Here is a 23,597-nt window from a genome sequence, read left to right as displayed (position 1 = left end):
AGTTATACAATCCTAGAAACACAAATTAGAATCAGTCACATTTTGTCCTTTATTTGCAAATAACAGATGTTGGGAAGCAGGCATGCCACTGCCTGCCCTGATTCAGTTTCCTTGTTGGACTCAAGGCTCTCCTGTGCCTCGACCCCTCCCACCCCCCAGCTCTCCCTGTGAGGACTGTAGTGGGAAAGCAGGAAACCTGGCATGCTGGGTGTCCCTCGTGGAGCAGGGGGCGGCTGCCGTGAGCACTGCACCCCCCCCACCCCCATCCGTAGCACACAGCTTGGGAAGATGGGTGGGGACAGGCCTCTGGTGGCCATGCTATGAGGTGGGAGGAGGCTCAGGTCCAGGGGACCTGGAGCAAGTGGAAGGCTCACATCTCCTATATTCCACTACTTCTGTGAAGCAAGCCTCATAACATTTCAGAGCCTGCTTTCCCATCTGAAAGACATTTCCCTTTACCTCAGTTTTTATAATACTGAGTCAACCATGTTGGCTCCTCCTTGCTTCATGTCTCCTTCTATGTACTCCATCCGTCTTTGGTGGCCAGAACTATTCTGAAGTCTTGGCGGGGACACCTGAAGAGAACAGAACACAGACAGCAGCCTGTGGTGCAGAGAGCACCCCTCCAAGACAGCAGGCCGGGCTAGGGGCTGGGGGCTGGGGTGTGCACTCAGACTCTTCCATTCCCAGTCACAGGGTGTAAGTGTGCCAACCGCCAGTTGCTGGATGGAAGAGAAGGTGGACCGAGGGCATGACCTCTCACTAAGGGAGGACAGGATTGTCTGCTGTTTTGCTCACTACTCTATTCCCCATGCCTAGAGTGCCTGGTACACTGAGATTGAACAGGAGACAGAGGGAGAGGGAAAGTTGCTTTGGGGTGTCTGCATCCTGAAACCAGTTCTTGGGGCTGGCTGCACAGGTATCAGCTCACACCCGCCAACTGGCCCTAAGGGGAAATGCTGTCAGTGAGTTGCAGAAGGAAATTCTGTGTTGTTGGAGGTGCTCCTAAGGGGTCTGTAGGGGTGCTACTCCAGTGAACTCTGTCTCTTCCCCGGTTGCACCCAGTTCCTGCTTCTCCTGGCCCCCAGGACACTGGAAGTCCCTGGTCTGTGCCAGTGGGTTCCCATGTGCTGAACACATGAGTGATGAGGGCATGTGTGTGGGCATTTGGCTGTGAAGAGAAATAATGGAAAAGAGAAGGGCTCAGAATTGCCACCTGAGCCACCAGAGAAGCCTGCTCAGTGCAAAGTGGCTTCCCCCATCACCACTTGGCTTTCTGGTGACTTCCCTGAGTTCTGCCTATTGGCCTACACTCCCTCCACAGTCAGCCAGCATCCAGCCCCTGGCAGCACTCTCCCTGCCCTGTGCCCCAGATTTATCTGTCTCTCTGAACAGTTTGGCCTGTCCTCTACCAGGTGCTGCTGTGCTTGGGTCTGGGCCAGAGGCCTAGACCCAAAGTGGAATCACAGGTCTTGCTCGTCGGAGCAGACAGAGGGACACATGAAATTGAGGTGTAGGGAAACGTGCTTACCACACCCAGACTTGCCCTCGAGCTTGTCCAAAATGTGTCCACCTTTGGCCTTTGCCCAAGCTGGGCTCTCTGCTGGGAGGCCCTCCTTGTCTCTAGTCAGCCATCTCTTAGCAGCCCAGTGTGGGTCTCCGCACTCCTCTGCCTGCCTCCCCGGGGTGGGGGTTGGGGGGATGGCTGTGGTAGCACTGCCCTGTGTCACAACTGCCAGTCTCCTGCCGGGAGTGGCAGTGTTCAGGATGTGTGGATGGGGTACCCTGGTCCTGGAGAACTGATGTTGCCCCGAAGAGAGCAACTGCAGCACGCAGGTAGCCGCAATGAGGTCATTGTGTTGGCGGTGAGGTCACACCAAAGGCCTTGAACATGCTTCTCCTCTGAGGTCTTGCCTTGAGTTGAGCTTCTCTCAGACATTGGTAGCACATTTTATATTTTACTTTATTTTTTTATTTTTTTAAAGATTTTATTTATTTGAGAGAGAGAATGAGATAAAGAGAGAGAGCATGAGAAGCGGGAGGGTCTGAGGGAGAAGCAGACTCACTGCTGAGTGGGGAGTCCGATGCGGGGCTCGATCCCGGGACTCCAGGACCATGACCTGAGCCGAAGGCAGTCGCTTAACCAACTGAGCCACCCAGGCGCCCCGCACATTTTATATTTTAGAGTGGTTTGTAATCGGATGGCCCCTAAGCCCCATCACATGCCTGGGGAAGGGCTATGGAAATATTGTACTGAATAAAGGGGAAGGAACCAGAGCTGCTAGGGCAGGAGGAAACGAGGAGGAGCACACACAGAGGTTTCTGTACAGGTGGTTCTGTGCAGCCCTTTGTAGGGTCATGACAAAATGCAAACGACCTAAACTTCGAACCACAGGGGATTATTACAACTAAATCCATTCACAGAATTCTGTGCAGCCATTAAAAGTGATGTTCTTAAGTGCATTTAAGAGTATGGAAAGCTTTTTATATTCAAGCTTACAAAGCAGATCATAAAGTAGAGTGATGTGATCCCGATATTTTTAGGGATTTGTACAGAAAAAAGACTGGGAGGGCGGCGGACCCTAGCATAGTAGTGGTTTATGTTTTGGCTTTTTAGACTTCTGTGTTTCTCGGTTATTTCACATGGATGATTTGTTATTTTACAATGAGGAAAAATACATGTTATTTATGAAATAAAAACAGTATCAGAGTCTGCAACACGAGCAGGATCAGATAGCTGGCGAAGCTTCAGTCAAGTGGAGCTCCGTGGAGCCAGGTCTCCCCCAAACCCATGTGCCATGCCATGCCCGTGTGTCCCACATCCTCTGCCTCAGGCCTGCTGGAGGTGGCCATGGGGAAGCACAGCCGGCCTCCTTCTGTGTGCAGCCATGCAGACCAAGGTCACCGCTGTTTGTCCTGACCCTGCACCAGGTGTCCTCACCATGCACCAAGATGCCCCCATGCAGGCAGAGGAGGGAGGAGGGTGGCCCGGATGCGACGTTGCCTCTGGCTGTCTCCTGTTCTGTGCCTTGGGTACCTTACGTCACGTGTCTGCATCACCCCTCACCTTCGAGAGGGAGGAGAGTGGTGCTCTCAGGGTTGGAGAACTCCACAGAGAGACTGTGGAAGCACCAACCTGCAAATTGCTATTCGATCATGATCCATGAAACTAGAAGTCTTCCTCATCTTCAGCTTCCTGTTCACACTTCTGACTGTGCTTGAGGCCAGCTGCACAATGGGGCCTGTTCCAGGCGCCCGGGAGCCAGGCAGGAATGTCAGGCCCTGGCCTTGCACTGAGAGGAACCCGCAGGCAGCTGCTCAGACAGCAACTCAGGCCCAGTGTGAGTAGTGCAGAGGAGGGTATCACACAGTGGTTCCCCCTTCACGCTCACGGAAGGCTCCCAGGCAGTTGGGGTGCAAGGGGCAGCCTGGCCTCTGGAGACTCCTCCCCGTCCCCCGCCACGCAACCAGAGCTGCTGAGGGATTTTCCACAGGAATGACTAGCCCTGTGCTGTGCCCGTTAGAAAATGCAATGGAGAGACCTCATTTTGTAATAGTAATAACAAAATGAATAATTTCGGTGAGGAGCGCATGTGACCTGTTGGGCCTGAACAGCAAGGTTTCCTAGACTTTAAAGAACACCTGAGTAACTAGAATATGTGCTGCCTTCCCCTCAACCTGGTTTTCCCAGTCCTGAGTAGCCTGACTACGCTGTACTTTAATTTGGCACTGGCCAAGAGAGCCCCTGGCAGCTGTGTGCCTCGCTGCTGTGTGAGCAGTGCTGACAGCCCGTTTCTCTTCTTGCTTTCAGAAGTGACTGGGGAGTCGCGTCCTTATCATGGGAAGGAGGCTGTGGATCCGCGGCTGGGGCGGGCCCGAGGCAGCGACCCCAAACACTTCCACGCGGTGAATGTGGCGCAGCCCGTGCGCTTTAGCAGTAAGTTGCAGACCTGCCCTGTCCGGGACCCAAGTGTGGTTGCCCCTGGCCATCAGGGCCACTCGGATGGATGAGGGGTGTGCCTCCTAAAATGGCCCTTCAGCCCCTGAGTGGTGAAGCCGTGATGTGAACCCAGGCTCTGGAACAGGCTCCTTGTTTCCACAAGTCAGAGGCTTTTTGGGGTTGGACTGTACCGGCCCTTTGGAAGATGGAGAAATAGACTCCCAGAGATTAGGTCCAGCTGACGGGAGGGAAGGCTCTACCTCTGTTGTTAAGCCGTTTTTGAAGAGACTAGTTAATATCCCTATGCCATTAAGATTTTAAAGGAGCATTACAAGATTAAAGAAGGTTGAAAGACAGAAAACCACACTAAACCACGCCCCCCATCCTAAACAGGCGTAGTGACATACGTAGGTACAATGAGCCAGGACAGGAAGAACTGACGTGACTTGTCTCCTGTGACCTACGAGCCTGTTGGCTATGTTAATACCCCCCCACCCAACACACACACAGACACTCAGCACTGGGGGGCATCTCAGCTCCTGGGTTGTCTAACCGGGACTGAGCGAGTGTGGAGCTGGCGTCAGCCATTCCCTATCCTGATGCCGTGCTCGGCCTTGATCCGTGATAGCTGTGAACTGCAAGGATTCTCGTATGTTGAAGGGGCACTGGGCAAGCTTGGCAGGTGAAGAAACTGAGGCTCTTGAGAGGTCACCCCACTCAAGGTCATGCAGCCAACGGGGGACTCAACCCTGTGGAGTCCCAACTCACACTCGCCCTTTTCATTGGTTATCTGTTTTTTTGGGACAGGTAATATTTCTACCAATAAATCCACAAATTTCAAATGATTAAGAAAAGATGAGCCAATAAAAAGTGATGTTCCCTCCTTCCATTGCTCCCCACCACCGGATGCCATCCCGGGTTTCCTCTGGACCCATCCCAAGGTGATGTGGTGAGGAGCCCGGGGTGGAAGCCCGCCCTACTGCTTGCCAGCCGAGGTGCTTGGCCCCTGCGTGCCTTGGTGTTGCCACCTCTGCCTGGAGACAAGGCGGAACCCACCGGGAGGGGATGTGGCGGGTGGAACGCATCACATGTGGGGGCTTAGGAACCGTAGTAAAGGCTTCCCTGGTGATCCCCCTGCCCCTCAAGCCCACGCCACACACTCAGCAGGCATGTGCTGCGCACCCCGCGCACCTTCCGAACAGGGATGATCTCAGGGCTGGCTCCTGGCCCACCGTGAAGAGCCTTTGTGCATGCTCAGCAGTTTGTGAGCGGGTCTTCCCCGGTGGGCAGATGGCGCTGTCCCCCTGTCGCACTGCTGTGGCAGGCCTTGGCTCCAGGCCAGAGCTGCCATTTCCTCTCTTGTAATCTCTGTACCTCTGTTAATAAGTTACACACATAGGCTCTAAATAATAAAAACATGAGCATCCATCTTTCAGAAGTTTTACTAGTTCCGCAGGATGTAGATGCATTAAAAAGTTGGGTTTTGTTAACAGCTGGCTTTGTCAAAAATTACTATTATTCATTAATGTGTGCTTAGGAGGTGGGTACCCCAGCATCTGAAGGCTATAGATCCTGTGGAGCAGGTCATAGATCTTACGTAAGGCCAGCCGTACAGTACAGCAGGAGTCTTCCCGGCCTGGGGAGGGTAGGCCCACCTGGTGAGGAGACCTCTGGGCTGGCCCACCTCGGGGAGATGCAGGCTCCCACTGGCTACTCTGCTCTTGCCTGCTGCACGACCACCTGGGCCTCACTTTCTCGTCTGTGGGAGGCAGGGGCTGGTCCCTTTACCCCAGTGGCACTTCCAGCTCTCATCCCCTGAATTTCTGTTTTAGGGGAGTGCTGGCCAGTACCCATGTGAAGAGAAAAGGAGGGCCGAGGAGTGGGCTCGGGAAGCAGTGGGCTTGCGGGTGGAGTGGCCAGAGAGCCAGCTGCTGGGGCCGCGAGGGCGGTGTGGGTAGGGAGCCCTTCTGTTCACCCCTGCTAGGCTTACAGTGAGCAGACCTGGGGAGTTCTGCCATCTCGTCAACCAGATTTCACCTGAGAATGAAATCCACTTTACCGAAATGCATTCAGCAGCCAGTCTTTACTGCCAAGTAAATCAAAGGCCTTACCGAAATGAGACGAGTCCTTGAGTGTGCTTGTGCCTTGGGCTGCATCTGTGTCTTAGAGAAACTTGCGTTTCACAGCATGTGTGGTCTTACAGGCAGAGCTTGCTTCTTGAGCCTCAGTTGCCCTGTTTCTCTGGGGTGATTTCTGACCTCTGCTCAGATGCAGCATGTCTAATTGCATTTTGGAGTGAGGATCCTAATTTAGGGGACACCCCCCTCCCGCCCTTCATGTTTCCTAGGGAAGTGCCCGACGGGATGGCACCACTATGAAGGCACGGCCAGCTGCTACCGGGTCTACCCGAGCGGAGAGAACTACTGGGACGCCGCGCAGACTTGCCAGCGCGTCAACGGCTCCCTCGCCACCTTCTCCACCGACCAGGAGCTGCGCTTCGTCCTGGCCCAGGAATGGGACCAGCCAGAGCGGAGCTTCGCTTGGCAGGACCAGCACAAGTGAGTCCTGAGGTGGGGCCCCAGGGCCTGAGGTCAGGCTGCCGCCCAGCAAACAGGATGCCCGCCGAGGCCATGGCCTCTGGCCACCCATGACACTCCACAGGCTTAGCTGGCCGGCACTGGGAGGAAGGGCAGCCCCATCCACTGGAAACAAATAGAGATCTGGGGTTTAGAGCAGGCATCAGGATGATGTTGGGAGCTCTTAGAGGGGCAGGAATGAGCTGCCACATTGTGTCACCTTGGGCCAGTCCCCTTCATTGGCTCCCGTCTGGGTTCAGCTGCAGCTGTGTTGGGAGGGGCTGTTTGATGGGGCTTCGTAGGCCTGGCAGGAAGGCCATGCAAGTGGGTGGGGGTTCCTACCGAGAAAGAGGGTTCTTTCAGGCCTTGTGCTCAGTGGTTCCCATCAGTACACTTGTTCAGTCTTCCCAGAAACCACAGGAGGCCAGTGGGTGAACACGTAACTGCAGGCACACACTAGCTGGGGCATGCCCAGGTTCCAGCCCAGGCAGTTGGGCTCCAGAGCCTGGCTCTTGCCCCCAAGGCTCTGTGACATTGTGGAGAAAATGTGGCAGTTGCAGCCAGCTGCCAGCATCTCCCAGCCCAGAGTTTCCAGGGTCTTGCTGGGGGGCAGGTGTGTGCTGAGGACTGTGGTGGTCCTCCCCTGGAGGTGGTGTCCTCCTGCCTCTTCCACGCAGCCGGGGGGTGGTGGAGTGGATTGTAGGGGTTGCCAGCCACACTGTTGTAGGAGCACAATGACAGTGGCAGGTGGAGAGCGAGCCTTCATTTCGAGACCCTGGCTGGGTTCAGGCTCCACCGTTACACCCTGTGATGTTGGCAAATCACAGTCACCTTGCTGTTTTTCCTTCTACAGCTACAAAGTGAGAAAAATAACTTGTAGATCCACAGGGTGTGAGTCCATGGAGAAGCAAGAGGGTTTAGCCCACTGGGTGGGGAAGCACCCTGTCTCCCCAGGGTGGGCGTGTGCATGGCAGTAGGCTTAAGGGACAAGAGTGGCATCAAGCCAGATCTCCCATGGTGGCACTGGGGCTGCTGACGGGCATCTCCAGGACTGTGGCTGGAAGGCTGGGGTGAGAGGCACACACTCAGCGGGTGGTTGTAGCAGTCGGCCAGGTCCACGGGCATGGCCCTCTCAGTGCTGTGATGTGCGTGCTCAGGAACACACTGCAGGTCTGGGGCGAGCTGCCTTGAAGTGGAGACCGAGTGGGAGACCATGAGCATGGTTTTACCCAATACTGCACTGTAGACTCACACGGGTTTGTGTTTTATTGAGATGTAATTCACATACCGTAAAATTCACCCCTTCAGAGTGTGCCATTCTGTGGTTTTAGCATATTCAACAAGAGTTGTATTCACGGGGCTGTATGTACCCCAAGAATAAGATTGCTCTTGCATAGAATGTGAAAACTTTATTGGATCAGCCAATAAGAATGGCCTTGACAGGAGTTACCCAAGGTACAACTTTTTCTGACCTGTGAATTTATTGTTTAGACTTCTAATGCATTTTTTTAAAATTAAGTATCAAAACTTAAAAAATCATTACTGCTTTACAAGCTTGGTATTTGAAAGGTCACTATAACTCTGAGGTGCCCACATTCATACCCAGTCCATGGCTGTCTCCCTGCTGTGCTGAGGTCTGCTGCCTTTCACCCTCCTGCAGGCTGTGGGTCGGCTACCAGTATGTCATTGCCAGCCGGAACCGCTCCTTGGGTCGCTGGGAGGTAGCCTTCAAGGGTAAGTCTTTCTGGTCGTTCAGAAGAGTTGTTGGGTTTGCAGTTGGGGTGGGGGGGCATCATCCTGACTAGGAAGATACTGCTAGGGGCTCCCCACTTCCCCCCACCCTCTCCCTAGTGGTGCCTAGTGCAGGGCTCATGGAGAGGAATGGGCCCCAGACTGTGGGGAGCATCGTGATGATGGGTGGGCACCCCAAGGCCCTTCTTTCAGGCCCTGTGTGGGGCTAGAGCCTTCTCTGGAACCTGTGCTTCCTTCTCACTTGGCCATATTTCTAGACTGTCTGTTTTCCCTTTAAGTGAAGGCCTTTAATTGAGGTATAAAAATGAACATACAGAGTGTGCAGCTGACAGAGAGAGAGGGATAAGTCTGCTAGGATAGAGACATCGGAAGTAGAATCCGAACTGGAAAGAAAGCCATCAGGCAGATGGAATTAAAATAGATAAGAGTGTGTGTGTGTATGTACACGTGTGTTGCTTTAAGGATTTTATGCTGAGTTGCTTGGAAACGCCAACGTAGCATAAAGGAAGCATGTCTGGTGTGGGCAGCTGAGTCCTGCCCCCTGCCTGTCCCTGTCCCTCCCCTCCTGCCCCATTGCCCTGGCACTGGCATGTTTCACCCAGGCCCTGGATGTGGCCTCTCCACTTGCTGCCTGAGCTATGTTCCCGTGCCCTGTCCCCTTGTCAGGCCTTGCTTTTGGGCTACTGTTTGGGCCTGTGGTTTGAGCTTGGGTCCTATTTTCCCCCAAACATGTCCCAGCCCCATTGTGGATGTCTTAAGTATCTCTGAGAAGGACAAGTGAGGAATGGTGGTCCTGGGGACCCCAGACATCTTGCGCTGTCCACCTCACTGTGGAGAATGAAGGGGACTGACCTCCGAGCCCACCTGTTTCCCAGCCTGAATGGCCTTGAGGCAGGCTGTGTTTTTACAGAGTGGGTGAAGGGCACAGACAGGATCAGTATTCAAAAGCCCCAGGCAGCTGGCTTCCCTGGAGAGAGGCAGGGTCTCATGGGACAGGGGTGCTAAGCCTGGCAGCTGGAAAGGGGCAGGGAGCAGAGATGGTGACTGCAGAGGCCCCAGCAGAGGGGCCACACCTACCAGTCTTTGCTCCTGCTTGGGAAGTCACCCCATTCTTGTGTCCTCCAAATATCCTATTGAAAGCATGTCCCATATTTGCAAACTTGATCTTTCAGAAGAGTTTTGAGTGTAATGCGTAGATGTCCCACCAGAGTAGTAGACAGGTAAAGAGCTTTTGGGTTTCCAGGCCCAAGTACCTTGCGAAGGGTAAATCGAGTGTTCCTCATTGCCCTAATCACAGCCGTTGGTGGTGAATCCTAGGCCAAGGCCCACTGCCCTGACCCCAGCAGAGGGCGCTGGCCTTCGGGATGGTATAGACACTCCTGGATACTGTTACCTTCTTGACACCGGCAGTTAAACAGGGAATACCCCAGTCTGCAGTGCATGATAGCGTGTTCTGAGCTGGGGGACATGGGACCGTCATCCCTGGCGAGAATGGCAGAGACCCCGGGTAGGCTCTAATGGCCGCACTTGTCTCTGTGGCTCTACTGGGGCATTTGGAGAGCAGTTGTGAAATTAAAAAGAAGTAAGTGTGTCGACCCTGGCAGCAGTGGCTCAGTGTGCGAAGGACCTGGAGCAGAGTGAGGCGCCCACACGGACGGTGCTGATGCCCTGATGTCCAGCAGCTCGGTGTGGGTGTGGGCGCAGCGTGGTGTTGGCTGCTTGTGCCTGCTTAAGTGGACTTGGCAGTAATGTTCTGGATTTAAATAGTAGCCACAAAATGAATATGTGGCTAAAAAAGATTCCTCTACTACAAGATAACTGGCCGGGATACTTGACACAGCTCAACATCATTTGTTTTTTTTTTTAGTTTAGTACATTTTTTTCTCTTTAAATTTTTTATTGTTATGTTAATCACCATACATTACATCATTAGTTTTTGATGTAGTGTTCCATGATTCATTGTGCATAATACCCAGTGCTCCACGCAGAATGTGCTCTCTTTAATACCCACATCACCAGGCTAACCCATCCCCCCACCCTGTTCTTTTTTTTTTGTATTTTGTTTTGGGTTTTTGTTTTGTTTGAGAGGGAGAGAGAGTGGGGCAGGGGAGGACAGAGGGAAAGGGAGAAACAGAATCTCAAGCAGTCTCCACGCCCAGCGCAGAGTCCGTTGTGGGGCTCGATCCCATGACCCTGAGATCATGACCTGAGCCAAAATCAAGAGTCAGACACTTAACTGACTGAGCCACCCAGGCACCCGTGTTCTGGGTTCAAAGAAATTAAAAGAAAAAACATAAATTCACATGTAGCACATGAATTCTGATTCATCCTGGATTGGGAGGGGAGTTATAAAAACTTTAGGGCACAGTTAGGGAAGCTGAATCTGGATTTGTAGTAGAGGTTGACTCATGGATTTTCAGAGGTGTGACCATAGTGTTGTGCTGTGGACAAACGTGTAGGGCGAGCTGCCGTGATGCAGGACAGAGCTTCGTGGGAGTTCATTATATTCTTCCCTCTGTTTTTGTGTCTATTTGAAAGTGTCCATACCGAAAGCATCTTAAAAGGTTTCTGCTAAGAAACTCCAGCGTGGGAGAATACTGAAAACACAGCCCCAGCAAATGAGCCGGTGGCAGAGCCCCTGCTTTTGCTTACAAAAGTTGCTGTTTGCGAGGTGCCACCTGCTTCACAACTGGGGATCCGGCTGGGCCTGACAAGTGGGCCCAGAGGTGATGCATCACAAAGGCAATGGGAAGTAGATTTAAGTCTTTTGTCATTAATGGCAAACTCGCCCCAAAGGAAAGACTGCCTAAGAATATGAGCGAATGGTGGTAGGAAGCCACCACGAGAAGGTGTTTAAAACTGTTCACTTCATTTACGTCTTGTCCAACGTTTTCCTGTGTGTTTTATAACATGTGTTGTGTATTGGCACAGTGGTGCCCGCAGAGTATTATCCATATATACACACTTCTTATCCATGTATGCAGGCCCCTCACTCCCCAGGTGCACTTTAAGTTTGGAGCTCTGCTTATGAGAGGGGCCTGCTCCCATGGCCTCTCCCCTCGGAGGGAGGCCCTGCCCCCGGCTTCTGTCTACACAGCAGGTCAGCCCCACCCCAGTGTGCCAAGACCCTAACATTGAGGCAGGACCCAGGGCCTGGTGTGCCTCGGAAGGTGGAGAGCTGCTGCCGCCAGAGAACACGGGTGCCACTTTTATAACATTGGTGACTGAAGTTTGAGAAGAGATCTGTGTTCTCCAGAAGGAATCATCCCCATTTTCCCATAAGCCACTCCCCAGGGCCCCAACATCATTGCTGTTAACAGTGTCATTTCAGTTTCTGGTTATGATACATGATGTTTATTTTAAAATACAAAAATGGAAGCATACTGCGTGTTTGATGTGTCCATGTTGTGTACCTTGCTTATTTAAGACCTGCTCAGTCCAGCATCTTGGCCCCCATTATCCCCCCATCTCAGCATGCCCACCTCTAAGGGCTCACTTCCGTCACAGGTGGGCTGAGGCCATGCGTGCCACTTAGGAAGCCCTTTGTGGTCTCCATCTTCTTGGCCCTGGTGCCCATACCCAGGGAGAGTGACCCTCTCGTGTGCCCCTGACCCGTCCTGATCTAGAATCTTCTGTCAGCAGTGAGGAAGGGGGCGGCGGGGGGAGGACCAGGGCTCAGGTGGGTCTAGAAGGCACAGTGTGGAGACCCTGCCCTCTGGGTGAGGTGACTGTCAAGCTGGAGTGGAGTCAGCTGGGGTCAGGCCACAGTTCTGCCAAAGGAAGGCAGCCCTGAGAGTGGGGTCACTGCCTCCAATAGAGGGGCATTTGGGAGGATCCCCACGGCCCCTTGTGGGCCCCAGGTCAGGCCCGTTCGATGGGGGCTGTGGTAGCATATAGGAAGGTGAGACCCTGCCTGGAGAGGTGGTAGGCCTGCTGCAGGATGGGGGCTGCCGGCTGAGGAAATTGCGTGTTGTTGTACGTGGCCGTGTGTGGCCAGCTAAGGACACCTTGTGTGCACAGGGAGCAGTTGCTGCCACCCCCACCCCCCATCTCCTCACACAGCTCTCTGAGGGTCCTGTATTCTTCCCCCTCCTGCCCTCATGTCTCCTTCTCTCAAGAAAGGCTGCAGCAGCCTTTTCCTCTGCCCTCCCTCCAACACCCCGCAGCCGCCCTCTCTAGCCACATGCCTCCTTTGCTGCTGCTGGAAGCCCTCCCTGGAATGCTCCTTCCCCAGGTCAGGGCTCGCTCCGGAGCGGGGCAAGGTAGCACAGCTGGCCTGGGATGGCTCAGGGATTAGGCAGAGCCCACTGTGTCGAGCCGCCTGGACCACACGAACAATGGGGTTTATGGTGAACACCGGCTTCCCTTGATGAGCCTGGAATCGAGGTGCCCAGGGGGCTCCTCTAGGCAGAAATGCCACACCCATGTGGCTGTCGCTTGCAGCTAGCAAAGGCCCACACCCTCTTGCCAGGTGGGAGAGTGCTTGGGAAGTCTGGGCTGGATGCCCCCAGACTCCGCCTGAGCTGTCCCCTTCTCTTGCTGCTGGTGTATCATGCTGTGTTGCTGTAATAAATCTTAGCCATGACTGCAGCTAGAAGCTGGGCCCCTTGAGTCCTAGCAAAGCAGCGTGCCTGTGCGTGGTGTGGGGCTCCTAACACAAGCCTTGTCACCCCTCCCCTCCAGTCTCTGCTCCAAGGCCTGCCTTCATCTCCACGTTCCAGCTTTCTCTTTACCTAGAACAGCCGTGACCTTCCAACATCACATACACTTCACTCATTGGGTCTCTTAGTCATCTGTTTCCAGTCCCTCCCCCCGCCCCAGTGTGAGCTCTGCAAGGCAAGGCAAGGCCAGGCCGGTGTATCCTGAATGCCTGTTTATAGGATGGGGCCTGTGGGCATTTGTTAAATCAGTGGGGGAGATGATTAGGTGGCTCTGTTAGATGCCTGGGTCCCACGAACTTCTGGCTTAACACAAGTTGATTTTCTCACAGTTCTGGGGACAGATCCAGAATCAAGGTGTCGGCAGGGTTGCCCTCCCTCCAGAGGCTCCAGGAGAGTTCCTCCTTTGCCAGTGCATAGGGGCTCCTGGTGGTCCTTGGCTTGTGACAGCCACACTCCGGGCTCTGCTCCATCTGACCATTTTCCACATGTTCCTCTGTGTCTTCTCCCTTGTTGAAAGGATACTGGTTCTTGGATTTAGGACCCACCCCAAATCCCAGATGATTTAATCTCGAGAGCAAAATAAGGTCACATTCTGAGGTTCTAGGTGGCCATGAATTTTGGGGGGATGCTCCTCAACCCACTGCAGAAGCTAATTGAAGACCACACTGAGTGTGTTGGGAATTTAGCTGCTGGCAGAGAAAGAATGGAGCATATTTGGGAAAATAGAGTATGAGGTGCCATAGAGAGGGCACATAAAATGAAGGCTTGAAAGGAACTAAGTTTGGCAAAGAGGAAGTGATCTTCGTCATTGGTTTCAAGAAACTGCAGCCCACATGGCCTCAGGGTAAACAGGGCTTCTGACCAGCACAGAGTGAGGAGGCCCAGGTAGTCCCAGGTAGTCCCATGGGCACCAGTGGGTGGGAGGATCTTGCTCCACTCTGACCTCCCCGTGCCCTCCGTCTGTGCATGGCTTGCTGGGGCCTGAGCCACCCTTACCCCACCCCACCCTCCACTCTCAGCTTGGCTCAGGCGGGTTCCAGGCAGCTGTGGGCAGGACAGGGGGTGGGGACCAGGTGCAAGGACTCTACCCTGACAGGTCATTTGTGGTCTTGGTCAGAGTTTTGCAGTCATGCACTGACATTGTGCTCTGGGCTGGTGACTAGACTCAGGGCTAAAGACTTTTTTTTTAAGATTTATTTATTTTAGGGGCACCTGGGTGGCTCAGTCAGTTAAGTGTCTGCCTTTGGCTGAGGTCATGATCCCGGGGTGCTGGGATCGAGCCCCGCATCGGGCTCCCTGCTCGGCGGGAGGCCTGCTTCTCCCTCTCCCACTCCCCCTGCTTGTGTTCCCTCTCTCGCTGTCTCTCTCTGTCAAATAAATAAATAAAATCTTAAAAAAAAAAGATTTATTTATTTTAGAGCATGAGCGGGAGGGGCAGAGGGAGAGGGAGAGAGAATCTCAAGCAGACTTCACGCTGAGTGCAGAGCCTGATATGGGGCTCAATCCCAGTACCCTGAGATCATGACGTGAGCTGAAACCAAGAGTTGGATGCCCAACCAGATGTCCTTGAAGACTTGTTTGTTTTTATAAAGAACAGGATGAATCTATTCCATTTTCAGCCCATGAGACAAGAAGCCAAATAGTGAAGAAAACAGTTTTTAAGAAGGGAGGCATCTCCCATCTGAAGGAGAAGAGGGCACACAAGGGTTATAGGAGACCTCACTGGGGAGCGGGGGGCTGGATGCCACTGTGCTCATGGCAGGGCCCACTCTTAGCATTGGAGGCAGTCTCCCCAGATGGTGTAAGAAGACCCCCCCGACCCCTGCCCTCCCTCCGTGGTCCTCCTGTGAGTCTGACCACTGGGGCCCCAGTATCCCCTAGCAGGGGTGCACTGACATTGACTGTGCCTGTTGGCTGGGGACTGGGCTTTTATCCCATCATGCTTCCCCAGAGTCTATCTTCCTGCCCTTGTCAGGGAGCTGGGAGGCCATGTTCCCAGTGTCTACAGGATGAGGCCCCACCTCCAGACTCGCTGGCTATTTAAAACTGACCTTCATGCTTAGTATTGGGAGCAAATAGAGTTCAAAAGGCATGCATGGGAATGCCTTGTTGCTGTCAAAGGGTAAAGCGCATTGCCATCTTAATAAAATGAGGGTATCTCCGGTGACCCACGTCCAGGTTAGCCTCAAGGCATCTTTTGGTGGTCTAGTGTCGGAGGTTTCTCTGAGGTAGAGAGTGGGCTCTGGGAGCTGGCTGTGCTGTGCCCCACATGTGGCCAGAGTCCCACCTCCTGAGACATGGCAGAAGAAAGGCTTAGAGGTTCCTGGCCCCCTCTCCCTGCACTCTGGCACCCCTACTCTGGGCTGCCAGGGCAGGACGATTTCTGATTGCTTGGTCCCCAGCTTGGAAGGCAGAAGTTCAGTGAGTGACAGAGTCTCCCTGGACCTGGGAGGGGTCCCAGGGAGCCGGGGCTTTCCAGTTCACCTGGCCAGCTGATAGCCCTGCTGGGTTGTCAGAGCCGTGATTCTGTCTGAATTGTGTGTCCTGGCATGTGCAGTGGGTGCCTTTTTGAACCCTTCTCCATTTAACAGTTGATACCCTGCTGGAAGAGAGGATACCCCCCTCCCCGCTCTTGTTTATTTGTTGTTTATCCATATGAGCTCAGACATTTTAATCCACTGTGTTCTGGCCCGTTACTTTATTCTTCATGTTGCCCAGAGCAGTGCTCGTGGGAATTAAGGGAGGCCGTGAATGAATGCCATAACTGCAGTGTGCACCTAGCACATGGCAGCCCACAAGCCCTTTGACTGATGGTCCGGTTTGGGGGGGTCTTGGTCCCCATGAGGACTGCACGTGATTGGTATGTTGACAGCATATGATTTTCCCCCCAGGTTCCTCAGAGGTGTTCCTGCCCCCAGACCCCATCTTTGCATCGGCCATGTCGGAAAGCGACAGCGTGTTCTGCGCCCAGCTCCAGTGCTTCCATTTCCCCACCCTCCGCCACCACGACCTGCACAGCTGGCATGCCGAGAACTGCTACGAGAAGTCTTCGTTTCTCTGTAAAAGAAGTAAGCCCCTGTGGCTGTGACTCCTAGGGAGCTGTAAGGAAGTGCTTCTCATGAGTACACGAGTACAGCTCTCTGATTTCCGGACGTTGGTGTCAACCTTGAGTAGCTTTTGACCTCACGGTGCACCAAGGCCTACCCCTGTATCACAGTGGGGCGGCAGGAGCTCCTTGCCTGGCTCACACCCCTCTCTGAACGCACACTGCCGCTGTGGGGGGAGGGCAAGAGCTGGGCCGCAGTCCATGTCTGTGAGCCCTCGTTCCTCTTTCCCAGGAGAGAGGTGATAATTCCTGTCCTTCACACCTCGTTGTTGTTCAGAGATTAAATGAGAATGGTGATGGAGGACTTGCCACATCTCGTGGTGTCTTGGAGCCTCTTACTCTCCCGGTTACCCACCTGCACTCTCCTTGGGTCTTTCCCAGACTGCCCGCTCTGCATCTGGGCTGCTCCCCCGGCTCCGTCTGTGATCCTTCCCTGTCCCTCTGCCCGCTCCCTTGCCCATAATTCCACATTGAGGCCTCCTCTGGCTTCAGGGACACGCAGTGTGTTGTCCTTACTGAGGGCAGGGCCCCTCGCCCAGGCCCCTCTGCGGTGGAAGGTGGGATGAATAGCACCCAGAGGCAGCATGTAAGGCAGGCTGGGTGGCAGCCGATGGTCTCAGCGCCATTAATTTGGACCATCATTCCCTTCCCTCCTGATGGGTCATTCATCAGGGGTTCATAGATGTTTGAGCCTGTTTCTGGACTCCATTCTGACCCTTGGCTGTTTGTCAGTCCCATGCTGATACCACACCGTCTTTACAGGAGCTTTGGGATACATCCTCCTGGCGGGTGCTGGGCTTCCCTGCCTTGCTCTTGCCCCTTCTGTTGCTGACTCTTAACATTTTTTTCTCACCTGAATTTTAGGATCCGTTTTCTGAGCTCATTATTAGAACGCTTACCTCGGTGGATTATGCTAGATTTTCTGTTTATGCATTTTTGTGTCTTCTTTCAAATCTTTGACTTTTTATTTCTTTACGTTTTTTCCCCCCTGGTGTTTCTTTACTTGCTAAGGGCTCAGTGTTGTGTTGATTAGAAGTGCTGGTAGTGAGCATAATCTTATCTTCCTAGCCTCAGAGGGAAAGCTTTCAGTGTTTCAGTGTTAAATATGGCACTTTCTTTAAGATTGAGAAAATACAGGATGCCTGGGTGGCTCAGTCGTTAAAGATTTTATTTATTTATTTTACAGGGAGAGACATAGCGAGGGAGGGAACACAAGCAGAGGGAGTGGGAGAGGGAGAAGCAGGCTTCCCGCCGAGCAGGGAGTCCGACACAGGGCTCGATCCCAGGACCCTGTGATCATGACCCAAGCCAAAGGCAGACGCTCAACTACTGAGCCACCCAGGCACCCCCCGCAAGGGCTCTTCTTAATGTCTACTCTGCCCTCTGCTTTAGAACTTCCCTTTGGGCCACTCTTGAGAGAGTCCGTCTCTTGCAGCTGTCTTAATGTGTGTGGCCATTCTCCTGCCTCCAGCTGAAGTTGTGGATCCATCACGGGGTTTTCACCAGTGCCCTGAAGGCTCCCGGTGTTCTCTGATTGGAGGCAGTTGGCATGGGAAGCTTGGGGCAGGCTAACTAACTACAAGCCAGGCAGTTGAGGCAATTGGTTTGAGGAGCATATTTGGCTTTCTCTGCTGGGTCCTGCCTTGGAAGTGTGGAAAAAACAGGGAAGCTCATAGTCATCGACCAAATCCTAAATGTTTTGGGCTGGTCGCTGCAGAGGTGGTGGGTCAGAGCCCTGTTGTCGAATATGGCCTAGCCATTGTCTGTATATTTAGTCTCTTAGATACATCATCTGATGAGGCATGTGGTGTCGCTTTGCCCTGACAGTGGTGACATTAGCTTTGATCCCTGGATTAAGGTTGTACCTGCCAGAATTCTGTACTGTAAAGTTCTAGTTTTTCCCGTTTTGAAAATAATAAATAATATGTGAGGAGATCCTTTGAGGCTTTGTAAAATTCCTGTTCCTCATCAAATTTGTACCTGCTGATGCTGGCATGTATTGGCAATTTTCTAACTCTGTCATTCCTTCCATATTTACTAGTTTGCATTCTGTGGTAAGGAAAAGCATTCCCTTCTCCCCCATTTATTAATTTCTTTAATTGTATTAGAATGCACTCTTGGATTTTTATTATATAAGATGGGTTATAATTCATGAGTACCATTATTTTTATGCTTAATTTGACCTATTTATGCTGGCTTTTTTTTTTTTTTTTTTTGAAATTGACATTTTTATTGAGATCCTGGAGGTTCAGATGCATTTAAAGGAAATAAGAGAGATCCCTTACACGTTTTGCCTGATTTCCCCAAATGGGAGCGTTTTGCAAAACTATAGTGTAATATCACAGCCAGGATATTGACTTGGACACAATCCACTGATCTTATTCAGCTATCTCCAGTTTTACTTGTATTCATTTGTGCGTGTGTGTGTGTGTGTATGAGAGAGAGAGGGATTTATAGAGTTTTATTACTTGTCTAGGTTCCTATAACTCAGTCAAGATATGAGTAGTTCTAGCACCATAAAGATCCTCCCTATTATTCCTTTATAACCACACGCATTTGCAACCACTGTCTGTAGTGGTAGAATTCTCCAGTGAAACCACTTGGGCCTGAGATTTCTTTTGGGGGGAGTTTTTCAATTATGAATTCAACTTATAGCTATAGGACTGTTCAGATTGTCTATTTCACATTGAGTGAATTTTTGATAGTTTCTGGTTTTCAAAGAATTGATCCATTTCTTGTAAGTACTCAGATTTATGAGCATAGAATTATTCATAGTGTTCTCTTTTTTTTTTAAGATTTTTTTAAAAACTTATTTGAGAGAGAGAGAGAACATGAGAGAGGGGAGGGTCAGAGGGAGAAGCAGACTCCCCGCTGAGCAGGGAGCCTGACACGGGACTTGATACTGGGACTCCAGGATCATGACCTGAGCTGAAGGCAGTCGCTTAACCAACTGAGCCACCCAGGTGCCCCTCATAGTGTTCTCTTATTAACCTTCTTATGATTGCAGGATTTATAGTGATGTCCCCTGTTTCATTCCTGATTTGTGTTTCTCCCATTTTGATTTTGTCAGTCTTGCTAGAGGTTTATCAGTTTTGTTGATTTTCTTGAGAACCAGCTTTTTGTATCATTGATTTTTCTCTATTTTCAATTTCACTGATTATTGCTCTTTATTATTTCCTTCTGTTTGCTTTCTTTTTCTAGTTCATCTTGTACTCTCTGGACTCAGCCTTTTCCCAAAGAGCCTTGGAGGACCTGGGCACTAGTTATGCTCATGGCTTTTACGCCCTTTCAGTGGACAGAGCTAAGATGTGTGTATGTGTTTGTGTGTGTGTGTGTGTATCTTGGATGTAGATTTTTGATACTAATTTAATTGTTTTAATGATTATAGATGTATTCAAGTTTTCTGGTTCTTTTTCAGTCAGTTTGGTAAGTCATATTTATCTAGGGCATTGCCTATGTGTCTGAATTTTTTACTTCATTCTCATACAATTCTCTTTTTTGAGGTATTCATGTATATCATTATGACTTCCTTTTGATTTCTAATATTATTTATACTTTCTTTTTTCTTGATTAGTCTTACTGAAGATTTGGCTCTTTGATTCATCTTTGTGACTAACCAGCTTTGGGTAGTAATTGATTCTCACTGTTGTGTATCTGTTTTCTGTGCCATTAATTTCTGCTGTCAGTTTCCATCCTTTCACTTTTATTAGATTTACCCTTTTCTGGGGTGCCTGGGTGACTCAGTCGGTTAAGCGTCTGCCTTCGGCTCAGCTCATGATCCCAGGGTCCTGGGATCGAGCCCCGCATCGGGCTCTTTGCTCAGCGGGAAGTCTGCTTCTCCCTCTCCCACTCCCCCTGCTTATGTTCCCTCTCTTGCTGTCTCTCTCTCGCTGTCAAATAAATAAATAAAATCTTAAAAAAAAAGATTTACCCTTTTCTTTTTCCACCTTCTAGAGTTAGACCCTTATCTCCTTAATTTTTAGTTTTTTTCTAATATAAGGCATTTAAGTTTAATTTTCCCTGTACTTACAAACATTAAAGTACACAGATCTTAAGTGCAAGTTTGTTGAAATTGTACACATGTGTAACGACTTCCCAAATCAAGATGTGGAATATTTCTAGCCCTCCAGAAGATGCCTCCTATCCTTTTGTAGTCAGTATATTCCCCCCTTCCAGGAAGTCATTCTTATCATAGATTAATCATAGATCGTATTTACTAATAGTCTGTAATTTAATTTAGTGGTTTATGTGTATTGTGGTCAGATAACATGATATTTATGTTCTGTTGTTGTTAGGATTTTTGTTACTATTCCACATGTGCGTAAACTCTTGGCCGTAGGATTTTTTATACATTTATTAGCTCAGGCTTATTGATGGCATTGTTCAAGTCTGTTTGGACTGCATGGTATATCAATTGTTGAAAGAGATGTGTTTTAATCTCTCACTGTGGATGTCAATTCATCCATTTTTCCTTAATTCTCTAATTTTAGCTTTATCTGTCTTGAGGTCATGTTATTGGGAGTGTAAGTACTCATAATTATTATATCTTCCTGAATTGAACCTTTTTATCATGATGTAATGATCCCTTTTTATCCATACTAGTTTTTGTTGGTTTTGCTTAAAGTCTTACTTCTTTTCCGGTGGTAGCTGCAAAATGGTATTATGAGATGAGGCTGAATAGTCAGATAGCCAGACTTTGAATCCAGGTTTGGCCTTGGACAAGTTTCTTGAGCTCTGTCCCTTGGGTTCCACATCAGGAAAAGGGAGTAGTAGAGCACCCACCTCACTCACCATGTTGTTGGGAGAGATTGGTCAGCTTACGTGCAGTGCAAAGAACAGTCCTTGGCATATTAGAAAGCTCTCAATATATATGAACTGTTTTCATTATTATTACATAATATTTTTGGGCTAGCCCCAAAATATGCCTTTATATGCCATATATATATGCCTTTAATATGCCTTTTTGTACTCTTTAATTAAGTCTTCAAGTTGATTTTGGCACTTTATTCTGTGCTGTTTACCCAGGATTTTTCTTCTTTTTTATCTTTTCCTGACTTACACGAGATTAATCAACTTTTCTCTAGTCTCTTTTTTTCCTGTACTGGTTCAGAAATTGTTATATATGCCTGTCGTGTTAGTGGTTACCCTTACATTTTATTTATTTATTTATTTATTTATTTATTTATTTTTAAAGATTTTATTTATTTGAGAGAGAGAATGAGAGAGAGAGCATGGGGGGGGGGAGGGTCAGAGGGAGAAGCAGACTCCCCGCTGAGCAGGGAGCCAGATGCGGGACTTGATCCCAGGACTCCAGGATCATGACCTGAGCTGAAGGCAGTTGCTTAACCAACTGAGCCACCCAGGCGCCCACCCTTACATTTTTAAAGGGCATAATTGATTTAATTTTTAAATCTAAAGACAGTGTCTCTAACTTCCTTCTTGTTAATACAAAGACCCTTTGTTGCCAGGCCAGTCTAAGATCTGAATTACAAATTTACAGAATTTGTTGCTTAGTAAGTAATTTCTTTTCTCCCTAATGGAGCCTGTAATTTCCAGTGGGCCAGTGCCACTTTGTGTTCACTGATTGAGTGAGGAAGATCTAGACTGCAGAGGGGCCTAATTTCTACTCACCGTGTGAACCACCTTTTAAGCAGGCTTAAAAAGGGACATTGGGGGCGTCTGGGTGGTTCAGTCAGTTAAGTGGCTGCCTTTGGCTCAGGTCATGATCCTGGAGTCCCAGGATCAAGTCCCACATTAGGCTCCCTGCTCCGCGGGAAGCCTGCTTCTCCCTCTGTCCCTCAATCTGCTCTCATGCTCTCTCTCACTCTCTCTCAAATCAATAAAATCTTTTAAAAAGGGGGGGTATTGGGAGGATGGTTAAAACCAACCCTTATCTTTCTTACAATTCTGCAGAGCACATGCCCTGTGTCTGCAACTTGGGTATGCCTCCCCTTCCCTAGATGATGAATTCACGAGGGACCTCACAGGCTGCTGAGAACAAGTGTGCTTTTCAATGAATTCTTTTATGGATATCAGTCAAAAAGTCACCGTCAGCTGGAACTGGAAAGCAGAGGGTTTTGTTTTTGTTTTTGTTTTTTCCCCAGTGGCAGCCATTTCAGCTCAAAAGCTCAATTCTTGGAAGACACACTTCCCTGTGCACCTAAAAATAAAAAGTAAAAAAAACCCACCAAAAGCTCTATATTGCTTTAGCTTCAGTTGTTCCCCAGCTTCTGACTTACATGGACTTGTTGTCCATTATTTTAGTTTTACTTTGTTTTTATATTTCTTAAATGAATCACTTGTTGGTTTATGAAGCCAGCATTTATGTACCTTTCCTCACATGTTCGTCAGTTTCTTTATTATTTCATCTTGCATCCCAATTCTTTCTGGTTCAGCTTTTTATTTCTCAGATACATTCTTTAGGAGCTCTTTGAGATGAGGTTGTGTTGTTAGTGCTACACTCTCTGAATGAAAAGTCTATTTTTTGCCCCCAATCCTGAATGTTCGTTTAGCTGGGTATAGATTTGTTGGGTAACAGTTACTTTTTCTCAAGACTTTGAAGATGTTATTTTATTTCTGCCTGTTCCTTGCTCTGAACTATCATATGCCTTTCCTTCTTCGTTTGTTGGGTGTGTTATAAATTTAAAACTTCTTATCTTCCTGCTCCACAAACAGGCTGTGAGCACCCCGCCCAGATGGCCAGGTGCTGCAGGGTGATAAGGCTGGCCTCTGCCATAAGTTCTCCTTGCCCTCCCCTGACTGTGACCTAGTGAGAGTCAAGTGCTCCAGTGAAATTCCCCCTATGCTTTTGCTTGTGCACTCCACCCTGACCCCCAATAAAACACTTGCTGTGGGTCCTCGCTCCTCTGCTCCCTACCCACTTGGTTGAGCAGCACCCTTGGTGTTCTTCCTGTGTGATCCCTCCTGGCGTGCAATGATTCTTGTCGGTCCAGGATATACTCATAAGTATAATACACTTCATTTTCCTGTGCCTCCCCTCGGCTCCCCTTGTGGCCATCTGGACTGACCATTGCCTGAAAGAGCACAGAACAGTAGGTAATTGTCCTCTCATGTTGCTTTTGAGAGTTTCTCTTTGTTGATACACTGAGGTTTCATCACATTATGTCTGGTTATTGATTTATTTTTATTGGTCCTTTTAGGACCCCTAGGGATTTATGTGTTTTGTTAATAATGGGACGATCTCAGCCATCATCTCTTTTTTTTAAACAGCTTTATTAAGTTATAATTCACATACTTTACAATTTGCCCATTTAAAGCATACCATTCAATGCTTTTTAGTATATTCACAGGTAAGTGTAACTTTTACGACTAATTCCATGTACATCTACATATACATTTTGCCATATACATTTTATTCAGATTAGCTTCAGATTGATACTAGGTTCATTTCAGTGATATGTGATATGATATTCCCTTTTCTTCTTTCTGTGGTATTATTATACGCATTAGGTCTGTTAGTGTTACAAATGAATAAAACATAGTTGTTAATTACCACCTCCAGTCATTTCCTTAGCCTAGAACAGCTTTGCTTCCACACACCT

At 49.8% G+C, this 23,597-nt stretch overlaps 1 protein-coding gene across 3 annotated transcripts in view; it reads left to right on the top strand.

Moving 5' to 3' along the window:
• The window catches only part of DGCR2 (DiGeorge syndrome critical region gene 2), an 82,574-nt gene that overhangs the window by 46,623 nt on the left and 12,354 nt on the right, over positions 1 to 23,597 (top strand). For 2 of the 3 annotated variants that reach the window (XM_027575519.2, XM_027575518.2), the window contains 4 exons: positions 3,812 to 3,937; positions 6,288 to 6,498; positions 8,177 to 8,250; positions 15,821 to 15,997. In XM_027575519.2, coding sequence (XP_027431320.1) covers positions 3,812 to 3,937; positions 6,288 to 6,498; positions 8,177 to 8,250; positions 15,821 to 15,997 — 588 coding nt within the window. The remainder of the gene's footprint in view (positions 1 to 3,811; positions 3,938 to 6,287; positions 6,499 to 8,176; positions 8,251 to 15,820; positions 15,998 to 23,597) is intronic. The other variant, XM_027575520.2, reaches the window with a different exon arrangement.

The sequence above is a fragment of the Zalophus californianus genome, chromosome 14 (assembly GCF_009762305.2).
Source record: "Zalophus californianus isolate mZalCal1 chromosome 14, mZalCal1.pri.v2, whole genome shotgun sequence".
Taxonomy (NCBI): domain Eukaryota; kingdom Metazoa; phylum Chordata; class Mammalia; order Carnivora; family Otariidae; genus Zalophus; species Zalophus californianus.
Note: the sequence above shows the minus strand (reverse complement) of the source record. Positions and strands in the feature narration are given on the sequence as shown.